Source organism: Hesperophylax consimilis, chromosome 29 (assembly GCF_061612785.1).
Source record: "Hesperophylax consimilis isolate HC1 chromosome 29, BYU_Hcon_1.0, whole genome shotgun sequence".
In the NCBI taxonomy this organism is placed as follows: Eukaryota; Metazoa; Arthropoda; class Insecta; order Trichoptera; family Limnephilidae; genus Hesperophylax; species Hesperophylax consimilis.
The window spans coordinates 945,753-963,203 of record NC_142864.1 but is presented as its reverse complement, the minus strand read 5'-3'; the positions used below and the strand labels follow the sequence as shown (position 1 = coordinate 963,203).

Here is a 17,451-nt window from a genome sequence, read left to right as displayed (position 1 = left end):
GAAGCATGTATCGTTCCATTTTTATTAATGGCGTAGTTTCTACTTGTCAAATGTCAAAAAGTGACAGCTTCAAAAGTAACATCTACCGAAATAGCGGGCTATTCAAAATAACACCTCTTATTGGAAAACTGTGTATATTCATTTACACTTTTAGAAAAAGTCAATAGGTATCTCAAATAAATAAAAATCGGATATGTTTATCTGAGACACTATCTAAGTTGCAAGACAATATTTTTAATTCTGCATTTAAAATATGAGATTGACAAAAATGGCGTTTGTAATAATTAGGTCCCATTGGTCAAGTGGTTAAAGGCGTTCTCCTGGTAAGTTAGAGATATTGGATTTGATTCCCAGTTGAGACCGTTATCGTTTTATTTTCTGTGTCTTGTTCTGTTTCATGTTCCATTTAGAATTATTAGTGTTATGTTCTTCTTCAATGATATGGTTATAACCTTAATAATTAACTGGAATAAAAATGGATATTGTTAGAAACAACAAAAGCCAACAAATAACAATCAAAATTAATTTTATATAATGCGGTTGTTATATATACAGTATACAAAGCAATACAATTCGTTTAGTCAAAAAACATACAATAAAGTCAATCACAATCAAAAATTAAGACATTCCATGTATGGTGAAACTTTTTTGTCAACAACATTTGTATAGGTATCGCAGAGAAAGTTCACTCACACAGATGCATTACTTGCATACAGCAAAACTGGTTATTTAACTTCAGAAAATAAAATTACCAGAGAAATTGAAAAATATTGTAGATTTTGTTTTTATTACATTTGGACAGTCCATGACAGCTGTAACTTGTCACTCTAGATAAAAAATTATTTTGTTAATAGTTATAGCTGTAGATAATAAAAGTAGACCGTTTTTGTTGATTGTAACCGGCAGACATGCCGCGACATCCAAAACAATTAGACACACTAATTTCAGTTATGTCTCTTGTCTGTAACTACGGTTCAATGAACAACAAATTGACAACAACTAAACAGTTTGTTTGATTAAATTCAGTAAAGCGGTAAAGTACCTACCTATAATATTATTTTAATATTTTTTTTAGAAATTGGAATAATTATAATATGCCGTGATTTTTAATGGGTCTGCGCTATAGACATATTTTTCCAGTGATTATTTTTTTTTACTTATGTGCTAATAATAATAGTTCTTGCTATCCGGCACTGATGGCTACATCAAAACTAAACGCCGAAAACCACATTAATTTAAGTATCTAATTGTTTTACTGAAATAGAGTTTTTTTTTATCAAAGTCAACTTTAAAAGGTGCAACAGAGATAGAGAGAGAAAAAAAATTCAAATAACTATCAATCAGAAGCGATAAAACAAGCAAGTGGGTAATAATTATTTACTTAGCTAAATAAAAAATTCATCGCAACTAAATATATTTTTTTAAATTTGTTATGGTTTAAGGAAGTTAGTTCACATTTGCAACAGTAATTTGAGACGTATACAGGGTGACTGGTTTTCAATGCGAAATATTGTATGATATCGACATTACTCAGGAGACATTTACAAACAGAAAAAGGTTTTGTGAACAATGTAGGCTGTTTTTAACGATCTAAATTCATCGATGTCATTTTATTTTTTTTACATTAACTCCGAACTCCGCCGCTAAGACCTGGACAAACCCCACCTCGTGGATTCAAGACCCTGCTTAGTCTCCCAACGCAATGAACAAATTTTTCAACTCAATTCAATCTATTTATTAATTTTACGAATATTACCAATAAAATTTTTTAACTCGTTTTTAAAAGATACTGACAAACAACCATTAATGTGTAGTAAATGGCCGTGAAAATACAAAAAAATCAACCTGTAAAAACAAAGTGTTTTTAGTATAATACAAATACTTTCAATTTTCGACGTAATTGCATTTCTTAGGTCAGCCGGCTAGAATGATTGGATTCAAAGGTGCTAAAAACCTCGCCAAATGCCAAGAGTTGTTGGGGTTAAGACCAACATTTATTTCGTATATTAACTGCTGCAATATCATCAGATTTCAATAAAAATTAAATGCGTATATGTATGTGATTGCCACCAAAACGAGTCTATCTGCTGAGTATCAGCTCGATCGGATGTCGGGAAGTGGGTTGATTTCCGCTTCCAGGATTTGCATTCATTCATTCCCGAAAAATAAGGTAAAATTCAATAGATAGATTTATTTAAAAACCCACCAACAGGAGTGTAAATTTATAAAAGCACATTTTATACTAGCAGTAACAAAGCTTGACGTCTAAATTCCTCTTCGTTATTGTTAAAAATATCAATATCCAAAGTGATTCTACTAAACAACAAGATAGCTCTCCCCCACTGGCAGGACACCCAAATATGACAGGAGTTAACACCTGGGACTAAGTTCACAAAATCTTTTTTGTTCGTATATGTCTTCTTTATAATATCCTTTATTTCGCCTAAGTAACAATCGCCCTGTATATTTTAGGACACAGTTAAGCTCAACACGTCCCAAGGAAGTGTCCATTTTGTACTTTTCCACACCTGTGTAGTGAAACATGCTGTGATCGCTGTCAGACAGATACTGTCCCCCCCTCTGAGCCAAGGTCGAAAGCAACACCGGATGGGGCAGAAAGTCGGGATGTTCTGGAATATCTTCCACGGCTGAGGAACAAAAGACATAGTAATCGTACAACACATTCGTACTTAAAGCTTCCAGTTCGATCGCAAGTGTGTCGAGGCTGCCATCTAGTGGTAAAAACCTAAAGCTCTGATTTTTCATATGAGAACATCACACTATAGGCTGCCATCTACTGGTAAAAAGTTGAAGAGCTGAGTTTTCACATGGGAACATCAGACTGTAAGGCTGCAATCTTGTGGTAAAAAGTTGAAGATCTGAGTTTTCACATGGGCACATCATACTGTAAGGCTGCCATCTAGTGGTAAAAAGTTGAAGATCTGAGTTTTCACATGGGAACATCACACTGTAAGGCTGCCATCTAGTGGTAAAAAGTTGAAAATCTGAGTTTTCACATGGGCACATCATACTGTAAGGCTGCCATCTAGTGGTAAAAAGTTGAAGATCTGAGTTTTCACATGGGAACATCACACTGTAAGGCTGCCATCTAGTGGTAAAAAGTTGAAAATCTGAGTTTTCACATGGGCACATCATACTGTAAGGCTGCCATCTAGTGGTAAAAAGTTGAAGAGCTGAGTTTTCACATGGGAACATCAGACTGTAAGGCTGCAATCTTGTGGTAAAAAGTTGAAGATCTGAGTTTTCACATGGGCACATCATACTGTAAGGCTGCCATCTACTGGTAAAAAGTTGAAGAGCTGAGTTTTCACATGGGAACATCAGACTGTAAGGCTGCAATCTTGTGGTAAAAAGTTGAAGATCTGAGTTTTCACATGGGCACATCATACTGTAAGGCTGCCATCTAGTGGTAAAAAGTTGAAGATCTGAGTTTTCACATGGGAACATCACACTGTAAGGCTGCCATCTAGTGGTAAAAAGTTGAAAATCTGAGTTTTCACATGGGCACATCATACTGTAAGGCTGCCATCTAGTGGTAAAAAGTTGAAGATCTGAGTTTTCACATGGGAACATCACACTGTAAGGCTGCCATCTAGTGGTAAAAAGTTGAAAATCTGAGTTTTCACATGGGCACATCATACTGTAAGGCTGCCATCTAGTGGTAAAAAGTTGAAGATCTGAGTTTTCACATGGGAACATCACACTGTAAGGCTGCCATCTAGTGGTAAAAAGTTGAAAATCTGAGTTTTCACATGGGCACATCATACTGTAAGGCTGCCATCTAGTGGTAAAAAGTTGAAGATCTGAGTTTTCACATGGGAACATCACACTGTAAGGCTGCCATCTAGTGGTAAAAAGTTGAAAATCTGAGTTTTCACATGGGAACATCACACTGTAAGGCTGCCATCTAGTGGTAAAAAGTTGAAGATCTGAGTTTTCACATGGGCACATCATACTGTAAGGCTGCCATCTAGTGGTAAAAAGTTGAAGATCTGAGTTTTCACATGGGCACATCATACTGTAAGGCTGCCATCTAGTGGTAAAAAGTTGAAGATCTGAGTTTTCACATGGGAACATCACACTGTAAGGCTGCCATCTAGTGGTAAAAAGTTGAAGATCTGAGTTTTCACATGGGCACATCATACTGTAAGGCTGCCATCTAGTGGTAAAAAGTTGAAGATCTGAGTTTTCACATGGGAACATCACACTGTAAGGCTGCCATCTAGTGGTAAAAAGTTGAAAATCTGAGTTTTCACATGGGCACATCATACTGTAAGGCTGCCATCTAGTGGTAAAAAGTTGAAGATCTGAGTTTTCACATGGGAACATCACACTGTAAGGCTGCCATCTAGTGGTAAAAAGTTGAAAATCTGAGTTTTCACATGGGCACATCATACTGTAAGGCTGCCATCTAGTGGTAAAAAGTTGAAGATCTGAGTTTTCACATGGGAACATCACACTGTAAGGCTGCCATCTAGTGGTAAAAAGTTGAAAATCTGAGTTTTCACATGGGCACATCATACTGTAAGGCTGCCATCTAGTGGTAAAAAGTTGAAGACATCACACTGTAAGGCTGCCATCTAGTGGTAAAAAGTTGAAAATCTGAGTTTTCACATGGGCACATCATACTGTAAGGCTGCCATCTAGTGGTAAAAAGTTGAAGATCTGAGTTTTCACATGGGAACATCACACTGTAAGGCTGCCATCTAGTGGTAAAAAGTTGAAAATCTGAGTTTTCACATGGGCACATCATACTGTAAGGCTGCCATCTAGTGGTAAAAAGTTGAAGATCTGAGTTTTCACATGGGAACATCACACTGTAAGGCTGCCATCTAGTGGTAAAAAGTTGAAAATCTGAGTTTTCACATGGGCACATCATACTGTAAGGCTGCCATCTAGTGGTAAAAAGTTGAAGATCTGAGTTTTCACATGGGAACATCACACTGTAAGGCTGCCATCTAGTGGTAAAAAGTTGAAAATCTGAGTTTTCACATGGGCACATCATACTGTAAGGCTGCCATCTAGTGGTAAAAAGTTGAAGATCTGAGTTTTCACATGGGAACATCACACTGTAAGGCTGCCATCTAGTGGTAAAAAGTTGAAAATCTGAGTTTTCACATGGGCACATCATACTGTAAGGCTGCCATCTAGTGGTAAAAAGTTGAAGATCTGAGTTTTCACATGGGAACATCACACTGTAAGGCTGCCATCTAGTGGTAAAAAGTTGAAAATCTGAGTTTTCACATGGGCACATCATACTGTAAGGCTGCCATCTAGTGGTAAAAAGTTGAAGACATCACACTGTAAGGCTGCCATCTAGTGGTAAAAAGTTGAAAATCTGAGTTTTCACATGGGCACATCATACTGTAAGGCTGCCATCTAGTGGTAAAAAGTTGAAGATCTGAGTTTTCACATGGGAACATCACACTGTAAGGCTGCCATCTAGTGGTAAAAAGTTGAAAATCTGAGTTTTCACATGGGAACATCACACTGTAAGGCTGCCATCTAGTGGTAAAAAGTTGAAAATCTGAGTTTTCACATGGGCACATCATACTGTAAGGCTGCCATCTAGTGGTAAAAAGTTGAAGATCTGAGTTTTCACATGGGAACATCACACTGTAAGGCTGCCATCTAGTGGTAAAAAGTTGAAGATCTGAGTTTTCATGTGGGAACATCACACTGTAAGGCTGCCATCTAGTGGTAAAAAGTTGAAGATCTGAGTTTTCATGTGGGAAGTCACACTGTAAGGCTGCCACCTAGTGGTAAAAAGTTGATGATCTGAGTTTTCAGATGGGAAAACTTCTTTTAATTTAAGTTCTAGAGCTCAAATTATAAAAAAAGTTCAAGGAAATACAACACCTGCTAAAAGATGTCTGTTCTTGCTGGAAAACCTGGAAAACACAACACTATTCAAAGGAAAAGACTCCGTGCGGAGATTATATCGATGTTAGTCAACCTACAATAAGAAAATATTATAATTACCTCTGTATCCAGACTGTGGGGAACTGAATTCGTCGCTGGACATTCCGTAGGACACGTTGGCGCTGTGGTAGCCGGGGGGACTGTTCAGGATTCCGCTGTACTCTGTTAGTGAGGTTAGGTTTCCAAGCAACTGCTTCTGCGGTGAGTCTTCCATGCTGAAAAATTAGTTCGTTACGAATCTGAATTATTATCATCTTCCAGAATACAGGTTAATTTTTCGAAATAAAATTGACAGTGAGAGAAGCAATTTGATCAGTTCGTAGCTGCAGATGCAGATAATACTTCCACAATGGCGGCTCACTTGTTCACAGATAAAGGAAATATATTATTACCTAGCCAAGCTAATAAAATATATTTTAATATGTTTGTAGCGATGCTACTAGAATATTCTGAAACGATCGCCAATGGAAAACGCATGCATTGTAGCGGGAACACTCTAGATGCAATGCGAGCGTTCGGCGTTTCTACCAAATCTTTCTGAAGCGCGTTGAGATGTACTCAGTCTGTCATTAATTAGCAGTTTTACGAGTGACCAACATGCGAGCACTGCAACTGCTTGCTGCATACTGAAGAGGCCGACCACCGACTGCCAGTTCCCCCCGCGTCGCGCCCCGCTGTTACTTCACATCAGCGCCCTGGCCCCGGCTATCATACCTGGCCAGCTCCTCACGCGCCGAGACCCTGTTACACCTTCGCCGGTCTGTGCCTCGGCCCCGCGGCATCATCGCTGGCCTGCATCTCCCGCACAACTGCCGACCAAGTCCATCGCACCGTACGGTTACCTTGTTCACACTGGAGTACCCGGAAGACCAATGGTCTTCACCAGTGCTGAACACATCCTCCACCAACGCGGTGTCGCCTTAATGACTACCGCCTCGACCATTCTACCGTCGTCATCGGTCCGGAGTCATCTCCCAACTGCGCAACTCTACTGACTCAAAATAAATGCTGTGACACAACAATCATTATCTTTCATTTTCTCCTTACCAGATCCCCAAATGTTGGTACAAAATCCCACGAAAAGAAAGTACGTTTTGATAATGCCGATTGACTAACAACTTTTAAGCCCACTTTTTACATCTTAATGTTTCTTAACATTATTTTATTGCACTTCAGTCACTTAAAATAATAATAAAGTGCAATTATTTTGATTAAATGCCACAAAAACGTATTTACATACCAGGCTCGTGGTAAATATGACTTCTCGCAGCAAGCCAGCGATTCACTCTTCTGGTTTTATTGCATTTTATTATCTAGAACCATTGCATAATGCACATTTGGAAAGATTTTATCAACTCATTTAAGAAACACAATTATTATAGCATTCAAAATAACCTTATCAAAGAAAACGTTGCATTCTTGATCGAAACAATGCTCTCAATGAAGAAAACATTTTCGAAGTTGACAAGCAGGAGAAATAATGAAAATTCGTTCGAGTTAAACTCGATCCTAAAGTCAGTTAGAGTTATTAAATGTTAATTGTTATAAAATACTTACGATCTGCTGCTGGTCTGATTGCTGTGTGAAGAATTGACCATGCCAGGGTTGGATCCGAGGTCTCTGGAGTGGCTCTTGGAATGGTGGCTCCTCTCGCTGCTATGCTTGGAAGAGGTGGACGAAGCTGGTTCCTGAAAACACAGATGCAGAGCATAAGAAGACAAAATTAAATCATCAAAGCTAATGCAAGGAAAAATACTACATACTAAAAATGGGGCAAGAAGACTGATCTGACTATTGACCGATGATGTAATTTTATAAGTTTACTAACAGTGTTCATTTTAAAGTTTTTTATCTTGATTTCGGATCAAGAGATAATTGAGAATGTTTGTTTTCGAAAGACAAATATATTTTTTATATATACTTTCAGCTTCACAAATTCTACAATTATAATATTCCAGGATGTTTCAAAGGTCTGCAATAGTTCTATATTCATTATTGTTTATTGCTGTGCAAGTCGTAAATTTATTCTTGATATTTTGCCCCACGATTCAGAACCTCTAACCACCGTGTATGTATGTGTTATATGTCTTACGGTGTTAGTGAATTTGGATTTGCAAGTCCTAAAGTTGGGGGATTGAATATTCAAATAGTTCTGTACAAAATCATGGAAAAGCCATTATCTATAATAATTACCTGATACAATTGTGTGACGGGTAATGATTCCGTTCTCAGTTCTGCCAGAGCTGGCGACTGACTCCGGCTGGTCTGTCTCACGCTGCCCACCGGCTGCAGACCCTCGCGGTCTTTACTCCGCTCCTTCCCTTGCTCGCCCTCCCTCCTGCCGTGCTGGTCCTCTCGTCTGTTTTCATCTCTGCTATCTTTGCCAGACTCTCTGTCCCTTCTGCTTTCATCTCTGCTTTCTTTGCCAGATTCTCTGTCTCTTCTGATTTCGTCTCTGCTTTCTTTGCCGGATTCTCTGTCTCTTCTGATTTCGTCTCTGCTTTCTTTGCCGGATTCTCTGTCTCTTCTGATTTCGTCTCTGCTCTCTTTACCGGATTCTCTGTCTCTTCTGAATTCATCTCTGGTTTCTTTGCCGGATTCTCTGTCCCTTCTGGTTTCATCTCTACTTTCCTTGCCAAACTCTCTGTCTCTACTATCTTTGCCAGATTCTCTGATGTCTCTTTTGCTTTCATCTCTGTTATCTTTGTTGAATTCTCTGTCTCTTCTGCTTTCATCTCTGTTATCTTTGCCAGATTCTCTGCTCCGCTCTCGACTCTCTCCACTGTTTTCTTTTTTCTTGCGAGTGCTCTCGGACCGTTCCTTCACCACCTCGGGGACCTTATCAACCTGTAATTTAAATAAATTATTGAAAATAATTTTGGCAAGAGATAATAATTCAGATGAGTTAAAAGTAATTGTTTTTTAAAACGCTATGAAATCAAGGAAGTAAAGCGAAGCTCAGATACTGTTTCAGGGATCGCACTTTGAAATAAGCTAAAATATGGAATAATCTCTCACATGGATAACAAAATACCCAAATAATAAACCTGAAAGCATTATTTCAGAACTATGTCGATCGCAGTATCAAAGTTCTATAGTACAATATTTTCTGTTGGTATGTGTGACATATAGATGGCGCTGTAGCTTTTTAGAGAGTTAAAAGATTTTCAATTTTGCATCGGCAACCTTGGTTAGGTTAGGTTAGGTTGTTGAAATTATATTAATACTTTGTTACTGTAGTTTTCCTACTCTTATGATCTAAGTTTTTTAATCAATATGTTGGCTGCATGCAGAAACTATAAGCAAAAGAAAGTGCGCAAATTCATGTTTCTTGCCGCAGAAAGGGCGTGATTTATTAGTAGTTTGCCAGTGTTCATTGGTGTATATTTTTTCTTACCTTCTCCGCCTTCTCCAGCTTCTCTCCGTTCTTCTCCCCTCCTCCTTTCATCTTCTTCAGTTTGGAGGGAATCTTGACAGCAGTTATATCACTTTTTAAACTTGGAATGCGAATGCATTTCAAAACGATGTCTTCATTTTATTATATTAACTATATAAAATAATTAAAAAATCACCAAACGAATGTTTTAAATGTACAATAATGGAACAACATACTGCCCACAGTAATAATGTTTATTAAATTTTAAATATTAGCATGCAATTATTATTATTAGTATTTATTTATCACTTATTAACCAATCAAATAGTCACGGAATATCACAATAAATTGTGAAATGAATGTCCAGGAATAAACAACTATGTGCGCTGAATTCAGTATAAAAAATTTAAAATTAAATAATATTTGGTAAATTTAAAATGTTATTATTTTTACAATGACTTATTATTGAAGACGCGCATGAACAGCGTCTTAATTTTAGTAAAAGAAGAAGATCTCTGACAAGAAAACTCGTTGTCCAAAGATGCGTTTGAATGCCGTTTACCCGAACTTCCCGAACTAGAAGAAGCTCCGGAATTGTTTTCTAGGCCGTCATCAGAGTCGGTTTCAAATTTATAAGCTTTAACCAGGATTTTTCTGATTGGATCGTACGTATAAATAACGCTTTTTCTTTTTGATGAAAATTTTCTCAAGCCGCCATTTTGTCTTTCACTGTGACTTCTTGATACAAATTTTCGCGGTTTTCCCTCGTTTTTAATATCAGAATCGCGCTCTTTTGTTCCTAGCGCTTTCTCGCGTTCATTTTTCAAATATTTCCAGCTGGCAATGACGGTTTCTCTACGCACTAGCTTCCTAGTCGTATTCGTATTGAAATTTGAATTCGAATAATCTAGCCGGCTGTCAGTTTTGGCGCCAATGTACCGCACGGGTGTTCGCGATTGCGCGGGAATTTCTCCTTCTTGTTTGGGCGGGTGTTCGCAAACGTCAATAGTTTCAGTAGTGTTGTAGTAGTGGTTGTTGATGTCGCTATAGGTAGGGCCGGGTCGGGGCTCAAAGATGGAGTTCCTGCGACGCGAGGGGGCCTGGCTCGGCGCCGGTTCGACCAGGGAGCGGTGGGCGGCTGGCCTTGCTGCCGCTTGCGTTCGCTGGGCTGACTCCGAAGCCTGCTGCCTGTTCTGGAAAAGAAGAAGAAAAATCATAAGTTTTACTAATAAAAACTATACACATATTGATAAACTTGTCGAATTCCGCTACACGCTTGATACCAAAAAAATATATAAATAGCACTCGGTTTCAACTTAATTACTCCAAGAAATAACTATTTATGTAGTGGGAGATGGTAAAAGATGCATTAAAGTTGCATTTTATCTCAAAGGTTAGAAAATACGCATAAAATAATTAAAATGGCGCAAAATAACACCATAAAAACCTATTTTGTACATATCACAAAGGAGAATAAATTATTATAAGCAATAATTAGTCGACTGAAATATCCGTACAAATTGAAAATTTATAAATGCAGAATTTATTTTTACTCTGGAGATACAGGGTTTTCCAATAAGAGGTGTTATTTTGAATAGCCCGCTATTTCGGTAGATGTTACTTTTGAAGCTGTCATTTTTCGACATTTGACAAGTAGAAACTACGCCATTAATAAAAATGGAACGATACACGCTTCAACAACGCATTTAAATTATTAAAATTCACTTGAGTGAATCAAATGCAAATCATCTTGAGTGATGAGGCCCATTTCCACCTCGGTGGCTTCGTCAACAAGCAAAATTGTCGCATCTGGGGCTCGGAAAACCCAAAAGTTATTGTTGAAACACCTTTCTTATCTTCAACGTGTGACTGTTTGGTGCGGTTTATGGTCCGGCGTAGTCATTGGACCTTACTTTTTCGAAAATGAGGCTGGAGCAACAGTTACGGTGAATGGATTGCGCTATCGAGAGATGATTAATGATTTTTTATGGCCGGAATTGGATGGTATTGATCTGTACAACGTTTACTTTCAACGAGACGGCGCTACGTGCCACACAAGCAACGAAACCATTGATCTTTTACGATTGAATATCAAAATAACACCTCTTATTGGAAAACCCTGTATTTTCAATTTGTATGGATATTTCAGGCGACTAATTATTGCTTATAATAATGTGTTATCCTTTGTGCTATGCATAAAAAACCTTGTCTTATAAACATTAGTTTATCATTAAAAAAATTATATTTTGTGCATGTTTACTTAAACCCCCCCACTAAAAAAATAGTTGTCTCCGTTAGATATTTAAGTAGAAATCAAGTGTTGTTTTTTTTTAAGTTTTGCATGCAGCGGAATTCGACATGTTTACCTTGAAATTATATACACTTTGAAATAAGATTTTCACTAGATTTTGAAACAAAAATAATGAAAAAAAAAATATTTATTAGTAATACTGAAAAAAAATATTTTACTAATTTTATAGATTAGTTTAATTGTACTGAGAAAAAGAGTATGTTCGAAAAAATCCTATAATCCATCAATGAGATTAGGTTTCGTATCGTTATAAAAACTTCAATTCGTAGATTAATGATAAAAGCAATCAATGAGTCAATCACCATGAGTATGATGTCAATGACTAAAGTGTTATAAATTTATTTATCTATAAATGACGAACCATTGTGGTCACCGTGCGGTCTATTATGTCTAATGTGGTTAAGTATGAAATAAGACGTTTTAAAATTACCACAAAGAAATCATATAAAGCATTATTATAAGTTAATATTTTTTTATTTCTTATAAATCAAATATGTATCACTTCGTTCAAACCCAAAGAATTTATAAGGCTCCGTAGTAAGCGTTTAAAAAGAAGAAGAAAGTAGTTTGAAAGGGAGATAGATGATAGATGTAAATACGAATGTTGGAGAGAGCGCGCTAATATTAAAAAAAAAAGATAATATTTAACTGTGAATATATTTAATAAATCACGATTCGTTTAGAGCAAAACTCTCTCGACTAATGCCTAAGTTGCATTTAAAGAGACATTGTGATTTTTTTCATACCTATAACATATTAAATAACAAAATGTGTTTGTAATAATTTTCGGAGCTCACTTTGCGATTATTTTTCTCGAAGGAATTTCATATAATTAAGTGATAGCTGTATCGCCTCTTGAAGGCAATGTTAAACTAGGAGGTTAACTAGCTTTACAAAGCAGAACTTTATATACTATGAGGATAACTGAACTTTACACAGCAGAACTTTATATACTATGAGGATAACTGAACTTTACCCAGCAGAACTTTATATACTATGAGGATAACTGAACTTTACCCAGCAGAACTTGATATACTATGAGGATAACTAACTATACCCAACAGAAATTTCTATACTATGAGGATAACTAACTTTAGCCAGCAGAACTTTCTATACTACGAGGATAACTAACTTTACCCAACAGAACTTTCTATATTATGAGGATAACTAACTTTAGCCAGCAGAACTTTCTATACTATGAGGATAACTAACTTTACCCAGCAGAACTTTCAAAAATATATTTGATTGAAATTTTATTTATAAATGGTGTCCGGAAACTAGTGATACAAGCGGGAAACTGGTGAACTTGAAGGTTGGGCAAGTATCTGGCTATTCAGACTTGGGTCACCGAACACGGCTAAAGCCATTTCAAGCAACATTTCAATAGTGAATGGTGGTCTTACACCAGGGCAATACTGAGAATATCTTCCAATCTGGAACGTGCCGAAAATATACCTTATATTATTTTCAATTATTTAATCGTGAAAAAACGCATATTAATCATATAAAATTTATTTGATTAATAATTCGCGGGATTTGAACCCGCGACCTCCGGATTGCCAGTTGAGAGCGTTACCCCTCGACCACGGAGGCTGTCCTTACGTTAAAAAAAAAACGGTAAGCTGTTTTCTGTCATGCTTTAGAAGGGATTATAATTATATATAAAAATTAACTCAAATTTAAAAATAGCATGCTGTACCTAATGGTCATCATAAGTATTTTATCTGATAGGTTACTTATTGAATGCAATACGACTAGACCCGAGTTTGTTGAACAGATCGATGCTATTGCAATTTGCATACAAAAGCGTTCACTCCGTCTACATTGCCAGGAAATACATTCTAAATCTGCGAACGAAAACATTCAAAGATACGTATTCAAGAATTGGCAAGAATTCATTCAATGTTATACAAAATCTACTGCTTTCGCGGTGTTCTGGCAAATTACTATGTATTTAAGGGTACCTAATATTGGTTATTGGATAACCAACACCTTTGCCATTGGTCACCCCAAGAGTTTCGCTACGTTTGATGATATAGCAGGGGTGCCCGGGTTCATCGGATGAGATGTGTTCAGCATGCGCCTACCCACCAGCTGTGTGGCGTGCCAGATCGGTAGAGGATGATTTTGGCAGACCCTTTGACCTCTCCAACTGATCTCTCTCGACCCATCGCCTTGCACCGCAACGGGAGGGATAGATCATTCGTCCGTTACTCCTGGACACACTAATCCCTAGATTCCTACCCACATACATTAATTCCTTCCTATAACTTCTTCGCCTTTAAAAGACCCTCCACACAGCATCCCCAAAGATGACATAAAAAATAATTTCCCTCAGGGCCTTGAGTTAAAAAAAGGATTTTTCGAAATACATAATAATATGTCAAGGGTCTGCGTCCGCGCTAGTATTAATTTAATTTGAACTTTACTTTTTTATTTATTTATTATTGGATAATTTGTATAGCGCCGCTTTTGTGAGATATCACCTCAGGGGCGCTTTACAGTTGATGCAGGTATTACAGAAAATATGAATATTACAAAAATAGAGTGAAGTTAAGTTAAGTAAAATGAAGTAAAGGAACAGGTGACACGAAGATAGAAGATGGAGACTCTGCAGCAAGAATCCCAGGTGGTGAAGAAACTGGTCCAGCTGCTGCAGCGAAAGAGTCCACCGCGTCCACCAACAGTGCCAGCACGAGGTTCGTCATCCGTCCAGGTATGTGTCTGCTGCTAATAAAGCGCTGACACACTATCCTCTCACAGATACCAGACCCTGGCAGCACCGCTGTGACGTTCTACGAAAATAGAAGATGGAGACTCTGCAGCAAGAATCCTAAGTGGTGAAGGAACTGGACCAGCTGCTGCAGTAAGAGAGTCCACCGCGTCCAACAACAGCGTCCAGGTATGTATCTGCTGCTAATAAAGCGCTGACACCTCACATAGATAAGAGACCCTGGCAGCACCGCTGTGACGTTTGGCAAGTCCATCATTTATCTCCATGTAATCCTGTTCCTGGTAATTGTTGAAGTGGTGCATTCTGTCCGCAATAAAAAGCGGCGGTTGGGTAATAAATTGCCCTGGGCTTAGTAAAAAACTTGCCAGTGTCCAAGCTTGCCCAGTTTCCGAGAATTTTGTTGAAAACATCTGGAGTGCATTTACCGGTCGCCGTTCGTTTCGAAAGTCCGATATTTTTGAGCAAATTTCAGAATATTCACTTTAAAACACTGCACTCAAATCACATATTATAAAGTTCTAATAATTATTAAGTTTATTTTTATTTAAGTTCAAATGTTGATGGATTGATTTTAAAAATAATTTCAAAGGGATGTTGCCTCATTTCCCTTGAAAATACTAAAAAAACACAAAGCGGTTGGAGGAAGCGTTAGGACGCGTCCTGCTGCCACGAAGGGCGCTACAATACGATACAATTTACGTGTTTAATTCATTGCAAAAGCATGAAAACGAATAAAATTGAATATCGCAAGTTTGCACGTACATTGTATATTCACAAAATCCTTGGGAAATGTTCATTAGAATGTCACGAACGACGATTAGAGTGACGTAAACTACGCTAAACTGAATTACAGCTTGTTCTGTTTACTAGCTTCTAATGCATTCTCGGTGTCGTTACCAACCAACTCGAGTTCCCAAGGAGAAGTTTTGCCAATAAGTCGAATTGATGCGGATTTTAACCTTTCAGGCCTCTGGCATACTGACCGTTATAATTCATATAATATGTGTGTATTTCAGCTTCTCGATAAAATCCAAATAACGTTTGTTCAACTGTGGGTGGATTACACTGCATCCCAATAGCATAAGCTAAAAGTCGCTTACAATAATGCATATCGCCAACTATTCCGCCTACCGAGATGCTGCAGCGCCACGGAAATGTTCCTGGAGGGACGAGTACTTTCAGAGCGCTTCTCCGCCATCACATGGGAAGCTTATGGCACAGACTACGCCAATCAAGTAACAATATCATCACTGCAATGGTTGCCTGGATGGAATCCCCCCTGATGGCCCTCTGGAGAAATATCCTCCATAAACGGCTGCTTACACTCATTTTTGGGTTTATATATTTTTTTTGTGCCTGTCGGAATCACCCATGTGTTATTATTATTTTTCTTACGCTAATCATGTATACTATTTCAAATACTAATACAAATACAATCTGGAATAAATTCTTTTTATTATTATAATCTCCGAATGTTCTTCACCAATTGCTTTGAAATTTTGACCCAACGTTGCATTCGAATACGCGTTTGTTTTTATATACCTATTTTATATAGATGTTACCTGTGACAGGTAAAAACAAGCTTTTTCTATAAAAACAGCGCCATCTATTGGACAAAATGCTTTTTTTTTAAACGCCATCTTTCGGATGTAAAAGTAACACGCGCTATTGTTTCTCTGTCTGCACAGACAGACTGAGCCGCAGCAACGCGTGGCGGGGTACAGCTAGAAAATATATAAATTTTGAAAATTAAAATTTTGGATGAAAATATAAAAAGTTTTTAAAATGACCCGCCCTACTTTTTTTCCTCTAAACACCAACCTAAAATAACTGATAACGAAAAAAAACACAAATTTTATTATTATTATTATTATTATTACTTTACTGCAACCTCACTTTTTAATCGTTTCATATTAAAAATTAAAAATTTACAAAGTGTCATAATTTTTTCTCAAATTGCGGTACATTTGAATAAATTATTCTGTGGTTAACTTCGGTATAGAAGAATAGAGGGATCGCAATCATTATACACCCGTAATGGAGCAAAGAACAAAGCGCTCGGGGCAGGAACTCCATAAGTCTGTAATGGCGTGTTTACTTGGGCGCCGTTTGCAGAAGATGAGAAGTCACCGCTATAAATACTAATGAAGAAGCATTAAAATGTAATGTTTTAATTACGAAGAAAAACAATAATTACCTACTGGGATGTTTGCTAAAGGACCAATACGACCAGCGGCTGCCCAAAGTGAAGAAATCAAATTAGTATTCTATAGACCTAAGGCGATGCACTACGCCGTGTAATATTTTAAATTGAGCCGCTATCAATAACAACCCTTACGTAGATCGCGATAAGGTTTAAATTCCCGCTTAACACCATCCGCCTGTATTGATTTATGCAAGAAAAAAACATGGCCAAAAAGTGCCTTTTATTTTATTTTGTGGATGTTCAGGCATAAATATTTAATTTTTTTTCGATCATTTTATAAATAAATTAATTTGCCACATTAAACAATAAAATCATAACCGAAAATGGGTTCGTAAGTAGTAGATTTTGAACTTTAAAGCAGTTTTCATAGACCTTTACATTATTTTTTTTCTGGGCTTATAAAAAGACTTATCTAAAAAATACTCGATTGTTTCAAAGGCCAAGATGTATTCTACTCGCAGTATTTAATTAAAGCATCTGAAACATTTCTAGGCGACCAAATTTTCAAACCAAAAACACATGATTTTGCATTACTACGTATGGCATCGCCCTAAGCTAGAAAATGGATAGTTGGTCAGGATAAATATGAATCATGAAATCGAAATTATTAAATCCTCATATAGGTCTCATGCAAATTCTGATGTCTCCCTTTACTCATCGTGAGAAATATGGTCTAAACGAAGTTAGAAAGAGAAAACACCACGCTTTATATTCAAATCTAGAAGAATTTAAATTTGCACCACTACGAAAACAAAGTTTTCGACCGCAATTCGACAAAATTTATGAAACTTCGTGAATTTTTTACTATTTATTTTTATATGGAACGACAAAAAAGTGAAATGACAAAACGTTTATAATGCATGTATCTAATAAAATATGTG

General features: G+C 37.2%; 1 protein-coding gene across 2 annotated transcripts in view; it reads right to left on the bottom strand.

The window, feature by feature from the left end:
* The window catches only part of Dmtn (transmembrane and coiled-coil domain 2 protein Dmtn), a 33,408-nt gene extending 23,645 nt beyond the window's left edge, over window positions 1-9,763 (bottom strand). Inside the window, exons 1-5 of one of the 2 annotated variants that reach the window (XM_089649345.1) lie at window positions 9,341-9,763; window positions 8,137-8,790; window positions 7,501-7,631; window positions 6,004-6,158; window positions 2,529-2,648 (exon numbers count right to left, since the gene is read on the bottom strand). In XM_089649345.1, the coding sequence (XP_089505471.1) occupies window positions 2,529-2,648; window positions 6,004-6,158; window positions 7,501-7,631; window positions 8,137-8,790; window positions 9,341-9,391 (1,111 nt within the window). In that variant the 5' untranslated portion in view covers window positions 9,392-9,763. The remainder of the gene's footprint in view (window positions 1-2,528; window positions 2,649-6,003; window positions 6,159-7,500; window positions 7,632-8,136; window positions 8,791-9,340) is intronic. The other variant, XM_089649346.1, reaches the window with a different exon arrangement.
* Between the last annotated feature and the right edge of the window lie 7,688 nt (window positions 9,764-17,451).